Here is a 10,096-nt window from a genome sequence, read left to right on the forward strand (position 1 = left end):
AAAGCCTTTTCACCTGGCGCTCGGACTAACAATGTATATATTCGAAACAGCAGTAAACACTGATGTTTATTCCGACAGTGCCCTTATACTGGGTAGTAAAAAACTTCTTTTGTATTTTTCTTTCTTTGTTCTTAGAGGTACGTATTTGTAACTGCGTAGTGGTACAATTTGTGTGGAAAGAAGGTGTTATAATGCTGTTTATCTTTTGTATTCTTTTATTCTATACCTTTCATCAATTCTAGAAAAATTATATCAAGAGATTTTGCTGACTGTAGAGCCTTCGAGCCTATAGAAATGGCAGACACGAAAATCGCTGAAAATGGTGAGGTTGAGAAGAATGCTGAGCCGGAAATTTCCAGTTTTCCCAAGAGGATGCTGAAATCTGATCGTCAAGCCTTTGGGTGGCGAGTCCTTCCACTTCTTCACCTGGACGACCCCGTGGAATTTGTGACGTCACTCAGAAAAATGGACATGAGAGATGATGACGTCATAATAGCGGCTTTTCCCAAGAGCGGTGAGTATACAGATTTTGTTGGTTCAGATGTTTTTGTTTTCTTTCTCTATGGTTTAGTTGACAAAGAGTCAACTAAACAACGGCTACATTCTCCAGTTTAGTCTTTTAAAATGTTTTAGTAAAAGTTTGTGGCACTTGAAAAACAAAAAGGTCATGTAAGTGCTAAAGATTTGAGGCGCTAGTGAAAAACAGCAAACAAAGAAAAGAAGTAAAGGTAAGGGTGATAACATGTTTGACAGGAAAGAAGACTCAAACCACATAAGAGCACCCATCAGCCACACATTCACTTTCTTGATTACCAGTATTATGTTTGTGTGTATGTGTATGGGTCTCTCTCTCTCTCTCTCTCTCTCTCTCTCTCTCTCTCTCTCTCTCTCTCTCTCTTTATCTCTCTCTTTATATGTATATTATTTATCTGTCTTTTTAGCAACATTTCCTCAACTGCTTTTCTCTGTTCTGTTTCTTTCTCGCGTCTGTTTACTCTGCTAAACTGTACCCGACAGTCACAGGTGGTATGGTGACATAATTCCCAGTACCTACAGTGTGTACAACAGATCCAAACAGAATATCCCGAACAGTGAACAAATGCAAGCTCTATAATCTGTATTATTTTTTTACCCTAAAAACTACTGACACGGCTGCGTAATACCGAGGACCACCCGTTGACCCCAAAGACACTGCGCGTAAATTATTTCGACCGTCCCTATGTTTAGAACTGAGTTGCACCCTTTGGAAATAGGTCGTCTTGTCGTCACCGTTCCAACATATTCCGCTGTCGACCTTCTTTATCTGTCTGACATTTTCAACCGTTTAGAGTTACTAAGACCCTGAAGTCGGAAACCAAAACGTTCTATCTGCTCTTTCAAAATCATAAGATTCTTCGGAGACATTATCAAGATATTCAAAGTACCACTTTCAAAAAAGCTTAACAAGATGTGAAACTCTAATTCTTTGATGTCAGATTTCTCAAAACTAGCTATTGTGCAAGTAGAGCTTTGTAAGTCTGAGGTGAGAAAATACTATAGTGCGGTCGAAAATTCGTGGTGGAACTTATCCTCGAATATCTCTTTATCGGGTGAATCATTGTCACCCATACTTTGTGCAGCTTTTTGTATCAATTCATCTTAGCTGAATTATATTTTTCCATAATAATTTGGGCTACATTAAAAATAAACTGTTCTTCTTAAATATATATCTTCTTCTTCTTCTATCCCGTGGTTGGGGCAACCGTGGGGGCACCACTGCATCTGAAAACCAGCACTCGCCATCTATTTTTGTCCTCTGCTTTCCTCAGATTATCACCCATCGTCTTTCTTGTCCACTCTGTAATGTTGTCCTCCCATCTCCTTCTCTGCCTTCCTCTCTTTCTCTTTCCTTGCACAGTTCCTTACTGGATTGTTTTGGCAAGTCCTGTGGATCTTGTGACATGCCCATGCTATTTTAATTTTCGTCTTTTCACTGTGGTCAGTAGATCTTCATATTGCCCCACTGCGTTGGGGATTCTCTTTCGTATCTCAGTATTTGAAACGTGGTCTTTGTACGAAATGTCAAGGAGTCTGCGGTAACATCTCATCTCTGTGGTATGAATCTTTTTCTCTAATTCTGCTGTTAGTGTCCACGACTCGCAGGCGTATAAAAATATTGAGATGACCAGTGAGCGCATTAGTCTAATTTTTGAGTTGTGCGTGATGTTTCTGTCCCTCCAAATAGGCTTCAGTTTTAAAATATATATAACTTACTATAAATCTCCGTCTGGAAGAACATGGAATTGTTCACATCACTCCCCGCTACGCTCACAGATTTTACGTACACATATGGCCTACGCCACTGCTTAACAATGACACTTATTAGTGGCAAAACTTGTTACAAGAAAATAAGTTCCGCAAACCCGAGGACAGCCTTTGTCCTCAAATTATTGTTTGCCCAGATTCGCATGTTTGTTTGTATGTGTGTGTGTGTGTGTGTGTGTTTGTGTGTGTGTGTGTGTGTGTGTGTGTGTGTGTGTGTCTGTCTGTCTGTCTGTGAATGTATGTGTGTGTGCAAGCCACCTAAAGGACTGGACGGGTGTGAGAGAATATGGCCCACATCGGTCACTCTGTGAACAACACATGGAGGAAAAATAGCGTTGTTGAAGGATTGCACATTAATTTATGTTCCCGTATGACTGCATTATGACCACAAAGCAAAGACACACACACACACACACACACACACACACACACACACACACATACACACACATACACACACACACTCACACACACACACACACACACACACGCACACACACACACCTCCTAAAAACACGTGGAAAAGAAGGTGTAAGATCTACACTTCCACACAAATACATGTTGTTATTTTGTGTGTGTGTTTGTGTGTTTCGTTCAGGCACCCATTGGATGTGGGAAGTCACAAAGATGTTGCGAAAAGGCATAGCCTCGTACGAAGACCGCTCCAAAGAAACCGTAATGCTGGAGTTTTCCAAGAGGGACGTCATCGAAAAGGAAGCCTCTCCCCGCACTCTCAACTCTCACCTTCCCATGTGTCACCTTCCTCAACAGGTCAAAGAGAAAAAAATCAAGGTAAGTTGTACTTTCGTTGCAGTTCTGTACACTTACCAATACCATTTCCTTTCCCACAGAAATTTAGCTTATCTTTGGGTCACTTTGAAAACGAAACTTCACTTCAGTGATCATCAGATTAGATATATTGAGCTCAGCTTTTCGCTGCCTCAGAATTTGAAAGTTTTATCTGCCCAGTACCTAGTTTTGTGGAATTTGACGTAAAAAATTGTGAGTCTCACAATATTTTAAAAGTTTTTGGATGCAATTGTTTGAATATCTTGATAACGATTCAGAATAATCTTTCGATTTGATAGAGAAGATGTTGCTTTCTGACCTCACGGTCTAGATTCTAAGTAACTCATAACGGCTAAAAATGTCACATAGATCTGTGTGATCCTGAGGTAGTGATTTGTTAATACGGGTCGGGAGCGATCGGGTTATGCCACAATAGCCGCTTTGCAGCCCTCAGTCTGACCGACCCGACCCGATCCCCCCATAGGCACCTCGTGTAACGATAAAGTACCTACGTCTCTAATGGTAGATGGCATGAGAAGTAGAAACCCAGCAACGGCAGAAAGAAACGGCACTCGTGTTTCGTTCAGAGTATCTGTGTCTAGTGATTTGTTTCAGTAAAATTCCCTTGAAGTACAAGGTATAAGGAGTAGAAACTCAGTAACGTGAGTAACGAAAGTAAAACCCGATGAGAACAAAATAAAAGCAATCTTAACACAATCAAACTGGTGACATTTGGCCCTATAGAAAGCCGTTGGATGCGATGTATATCTCTAACGAGCTTTTCTTTTTCCATCATAACAGATTCTGCATCTGGTTCGTAACCCGAAAGATGTCATCGTGTCCTACTACTACCATTTGTTACAAATGGGGAAATTTACAATGTCTGAGCTACTGGAACTTTACCTCACCAACGGTAGTAAGTACTTCTATAGAACTCAAGATAGCCTCTGAAAAGGAGCACGATGGGTTTTTTTCCCTTGCATTCTTATACCGTATATAACACTGGTCAATAAATTTATACTTCTTCGTTGCTACCTGTGATACATATCGCGTTTTAAAGTAATTTTGGGTCTCTGATTTCAGACCTATAGTTAAATATAAGCTAATATATTAGGTTTTGATGACATTTAGTGCGCTCATTTCCACATATTTGACACGATACCAACAAGAAGAGAAATAAACCATATTTATATTTTCTTCTTTTTTCTTGAAATTTTAAAGTGATAAAATGTCAGAAAAGAGACATTGAATTTAAACTTTATAACAACATCAAAATTGTCAAATTATAAACACGACTTGAACGAATTTGAAATGCTTAAGGCTTGTACACCTTTGCCTGTGTGTGGAGGGTGGGTCCATTTCGGGTCGATGAACCCAACAGTGTCAACCTCCATTATGTTCAGGTTTAACTTGCTTTGATCACTTTTCTCTATCTTATCGCTATCATGCTGAAACATTGCATACTAAAAATGCTAATATAATAGACAATAACGGTTATCTGATTGGAAACCAGCAGCGTACGAGGAAAAAAAAAGGTTTTTAATCCTGTTGTCAAAAAGTTCAAAGAATTTTTCCTAAACCTGTTGGAAAAATGCGCAGGGATTTTCGGTATCGAGTATTTCTTAGGTTGCGGCGCAGGTATTCGTCATGGTACCGACTTGAACTTTTATTAATATAATTTTAAGTGGAGATCTCTTCCATTAGCCAATTATCAAGACTATTGTTTCATTTCATTGTATTTATATTTTTTCATCCTTTATCTTTCATGAAAACCTCCATTTTAAGTTTCTTTTTGAATGCGGCTACATAGCATAGAGCATACACATGAATTTATACACACACCCTCCCCCCAAGCACCATACCTTGAATCATTGTATGCAGTCATTCTAAGGATATGGGTTTTAGGCTCCTTTTGTTCTAACGCGGGGTATTTAGAGGGACAGGACCCCATAGTTTAACAATCATCTCAGATAAGACCAAGCCATCCGGGTGGAGGGTCATGAAAGCTCCTCGAACAATACAATTTCGTAATGAAGCACCTTTGGAATTTGAACCATAGCAAAAATAATCAAAAACGTTACTTTACCATTTTGATGAGCTGCAGACACAACTATGCAGACGCTGGTGATTGTAACTCATCAGATATGTACTTAATTGATGAATGGGATCAAAATGGGAAGAAAGGATTGTTGTTTTATTCCTCTCCACTTTCTTAAAATACATGTCCTTCATGCAAATCTTCCTGTTCACTGCCCTAGAGGGGGGGGGGGGGGAGTCTATAATACCTCTCCATGGTGACTTCGCGAACTCGTTCTCCTTACCTCTTGAAGAAAGCAAAGGATACATAAATAATATAAACATTTAGTATCTCAAACACCATCTATTAATAGACTTAAAATTATTCATGCCCATACCAAAGGCATGCACATACGTGTCAAGATCCTCGGAACACAAAACCTTAGTATTAGTAAAGACGGTAGGTTTGCAAACTCAGTTTACTAACAAGCCAAGGAGCGTAAGGGAGTGAAAGCATCAGTAATTGTTTTCATATTTCAATACCGTCTCGATCTTTGTTTGATTCCTTTAAAAAACTGTTTCTACCTAAAAGGAGCATACGTTCTACTCATGTCTAGGCAAACGACAATCGTTGTTTCATATTACTTCCACAGCTTTGGTCTTTGGACTTCTGTATTGGAGTTCAGTTAGTGTAACTCGACTAAATTCACAACCAATCATGATCAGATCGCTAAACAGGTTTCAATCTGTTTAACTAATCTAAATACTCAGGCTAACGGGAAAACTGACATTGCTCTACTTTTCTCGACGGCTTGCACACCACTGCACGACATTAGAGTGCACCATGGTAATTGCTGTATAGTAGTACTACTGGACTGGCCTTCTTGACCCGAACGGTATGGTGGCGTAGACCTTTAGCTGGCACGTCTGACGTCTAGTACTATAATATGAGGTAACTTCTTTGGGTGCAAATCATTCGGAGGATATTTTTGTTTTCGTGCTTTTTCAATAAGGCAGTCATGATTGTTCCGTAAATTACGAGAATTATCTCTCCCTATCGAGCCCAACGATCTAAGAAGCTTGCCGTTTGCCTTCATTAGATTTCCTATACTATACTGATTTTGTACCCCACCCCTTTCTTTAGTGATGATGGCCCACCAGTTTGACTTCTTGCGTCAAATGCAGCAATACCAGAAAGACAACCCGGAGGTTCCTGTCATGACGATATACTATGAGGACATGAAGGAGGTAAACACCTTGTTCGTAAACACAAACCTTTTCAGCCAGTGTTGCTGCTGTTATAATAGTGTTACTTTTTACAGTTTATTTAGTCTCTTTTGGTGCTTTTCTAAAGAATGGTGCCATGTGTAGTTTTGATGAAATTTTAATTTTGGTTTTTTATCAAAAAGCAAAGAAAGAATGATAGTAAGAAATAAAGATGCACACAAAGACAGAAAGAAAGAAAGAAAGAAAGAAAGAAAGAAAGAAAGAAAGAAAGAAAGGAAGAAAGAAAGAAAGGCAGACAGACAGACAGAGAAAGAAAGAAAGAAAGAAAGAATGAACGATGATGGCAAAGAGGAACATTAAATATCTCTGTCGGGAAATTAGAATTTATAAAGGCTTGTCATGATTGATACCAACATAGAATCGACATCCAAACTTTACAACGCGTTGACCAACAGATTGGTAGTCGCAAACAATGATCAGGAAATAAAACCTACTCTCCCCAGAATCCCGTCCAAATAGCTCAGGAGCTGGCAAAGTTTCTCGGACACGACGTCACAGAAAAATTCTGTAAAGAAGTCGTGGAGGCTTGCAGGTAACGAATTGACGTAGTGCACACTGCAGAAAGCTTTGTATTTTGTATGAATGTTAAATTTAAAAAGTAAGAAAACAAACCCAACAACAAACAAAACAATCATTTCATGACTTTGCTTACAATATAATATAGTGTAAAGCGCTTAGAGCCTGCTGTTGAGCGGGGATATGCGCTATACAAATGCTATCTATTATTATTATCATTATTACTATATTGTAAATTGGTGCATTTTCTGTTTACTAATAGTTGTTTTTTTATAAAAGTCATTTCCGTTTTCTAAAATAATTTTCTTTTGAATAAATTATATCTGTTCCAAAGTACAGCATTCTAGTACAAATGTGTGAGATATTCAGAAAAAAAAGTTTTAAGTTGGTTGGGTTTTTTGTTGTTGATCACATTAGTTGATTTTGTTCATAGTAAGAAGTGTAGCGTCCCCTTGTTGAATTTTGTTTCGTCTAAGTTTTATTGTAATTGGTCGAAGGATGACGAAATTATTGCATTTGAATGGGCCCTCTTTGTTTTAGACACTCGGTACAAGTTTGTTTCATGCACCTTTCAGTTTCTCCAAGATGAAGGAGGCAGACCCACAGAAGAAAGAGCCAAAACATGAGAACACGGGCTGGAAAGGACCTCCACTAAAGGTGTACAGAAAAGGTGGGGTCTTTTTTTTTCATGCTTCCATTTATGTTGTCAAAGTATGCTGCTTTCTTCTTCACTTGCAAGGCTTGCACTGTCATTATCATTGCCTTTCTCACACTGTATCAGAGTATGGACCGCGAACAAACTCATTCCTCATTAAATTTCTCTATACTGGGTTAACCTCTTGATAATATGCCACACCTTTTCATTCTTTAATTCTTCCCTGCTTTTGCAGAAGAGCTCTCTGTCTCCCAAGATCGTACAAATTAGAAGTATTTATTGCTTAATAAGTTTCTGTAACATCACTTGTTTTTACAGAGTTGGGTAGTTAGCCCATCACAAATTCTTTTTTTTAGACCAGGCCTGCCTGGAGCCAACGCAGAATAGCAGAATAAGTTGGAAAGCAAAAAAGACGAACAATGAGGTGTGTCAGATCCTCCACACAAGACAAACCCTACTGAATAAAATAAAATGTTGAAAAATCCAATAGTTTGGCCACTTAAAACTTCACGAGACCATTGTGAAATAGGCCCCTGAAGGAAGGATGTGGAGAAAGAGGGCCAGGGAAAGCAAAGCATAACTTGGATGAACAACATAATAATAAAGACTGGTCTGGGTGTAGCAGAATGTGCAACGACAGCTCGTGACCGTAAATGATTGACGGGCATTACCTCTCAATCTCTGAGTCAAAGATGACACCTCCACGAGAATGAGCCCTACGTACTATAACTACAAGCAGTGTCATGGCAGGTTTTTTTCCTTTGCTTCCCCATAGTAAATGGATGAAATGGGGAGGCAGAAAGCTTGTACTGTGACAGACAGAAATTGTAAGTTGTTGGACATGCAAAATAAGACATAGTATGCAAGGAATAGCCAATTAGTTGCTCTCTTTTTCGTTGTCTGGACAGGTGCATTTTGATTTGAGCCCATAGCGATAGTTGAAGCAGTTCCTATGGTGTTGGTGATGTAAACGATTGGAACTTTCGATGCAGATACTAAAAGGTGACCTGAGAACAGCCTACTTTTTCTATGTGTAGGTGACAAGGTTGAAAATGGGTTGTTTTTCAAGCGCATAATTACAGAGCAAAAGTATTCTATGGGCACTCTATGAAATGAGTATAAACCAAACTCCTTTCGACTTCCAAACATTGTGTTCAAATTTGCTGTGCAAAGCTTTAGTGTGGTGGAGAACATTTACACCATTTCTGCCAGCGCGCGAGTGTGTAGTTTAGTAACAGTTTTACGTTGCGAAACACAAGTTAGTTGCATTCGTGACAGTTCACAGCACGGCTTGATATTTATTCAATGGGCTGGTTAAAAATGTTAGCGTAAAAATTCAGTTTTAAAAACAGCTTACCTTTTATTTAAAAGAAAACAATATTTACAAAGGCTTTTTAAAAAATCAAGAATTCTGTTGGATTAAAACGAAATAGAACAAATTTGTAAATTTGCACATTTAAAATAAAAATTCATTCTGGTTTCCCAAAGCCCGGAAATTCTATCAATATAATATTATGTTTTATGGTAAAATCTGTATCACAACAATAAAGAAGGGCGTCTCATCTTCTGGCAGGAGGTATTTATGCGTTTGAGAGGTATGTCCAACACGTAATTTTAGTAAAAAATAACGTCACCTTTTCTTGAGAGGCTAGGTTTTCGTGGGCCCGCTTTGGGTATTGCACCATGGTGTGTTTTGTTCGGTTAGCCATTCCAGTGTTTCTCCCACTGACTGGAAGTGTAGTTTTTGGCCGTATTTTAAAAGTGTGTCAGTCTATTTTTGTTATAACATGGCCGACTTCTTTTTTAAAAAAGCGTATAGGGGCTCTCGTGGTCAAGAGGTTACGATGTTCGTCACTTATTCAATAGGTCTAATGTTTGAATCGGGACTGTGACGAAAAATTTTCTTCTCTAGAATTTACTCCTTTCACCCCCTTTCCTGCTCTCCAACAATGTTCTGTCGTTTGTTTTCGTCTCCACTTTCTGTCCCAACCCATCATCTCATTTCTCCCCCCCCCCCCCAATCTTCTAGGTTCCTGACTCTTTCTGCAGCCTTTCTATTGCTACTCCTTGGTTCCTTCTTACTGCTGTCTTTTAGTATTTTATTTAGATTTAAGAAGAAACGTTTTTAAAAAAAATCCAGCCTCAATTACGTTGAAATATCATGTATTGAAAAATATAAAACCTGTTCTACATCTTTAACGCCGACCAGCAAGATCAGAATAAATATCATGCGGGCGGTTGGAGTACACCAGTGGTAGATCCTACTTCTTTTCTTTCCTACTGTTGTATCTGTCTGCCTGTCTTACTTTTTCAGAACCAGGAAAATTCCGTCAATGTGTCGATGGTACACTTTTTTTTTCATTCTACAGGTCAAATTGGCGACTGGAAGAACCATTTGACGGTGGCTCAGAATGAGATGATTGATGACTTCATTGCCCGGGAGTCTGAAGGAATCGAGTTCCAGTTTAAATACATTTGAACGTTGAGGTCAATATAGACATATAGATGTAATATGATATAATATAAATA

The 10,096-nt window shown here is 38.8% G+C and overlaps 1 protein-coding gene across 1 annotated transcript; it reads left to right on the forward strand.

The window, feature by feature from the left end:
- The first annotated feature begins 294 nt into the window (after positions 1–294).
- LOC101856318 (sulfotransferase family cytosolic 1B member 1-like) lies at positions 295–10,046 on the forward strand. Its single transcript, XM_005091609.1, has 7 exons — positions 295–514; positions 2,903–3,096; positions 3,895–4,009; positions 6,254–6,357; positions 6,840–6,928; positions 7,488–7,582; positions 9,937–10,046. The coding sequence occupies exons 1-7, from the start codon at positions 295–297 to the stop codon at positions 10,044–10,046; spliced, it is 927 nt and encodes a 308-aa protein (XP_005091666.1).
- The last annotated feature ends 50 nt before the right edge of the window (positions 10,047–10,096 follow it).

This window comes from Aplysia californica, unplaced genomic scaffold, assembly GCF_000002075.1.
Source record: "Aplysia californica isolate F4 #8 unplaced genomic scaffold, AplCal3.0 scaffold00032, whole genome shotgun sequence".
Lineage (NCBI taxonomy): Eukaryota > Metazoa > Mollusca > Gastropoda > Aplysiida > Aplysiidae > Aplysia > Aplysia californica.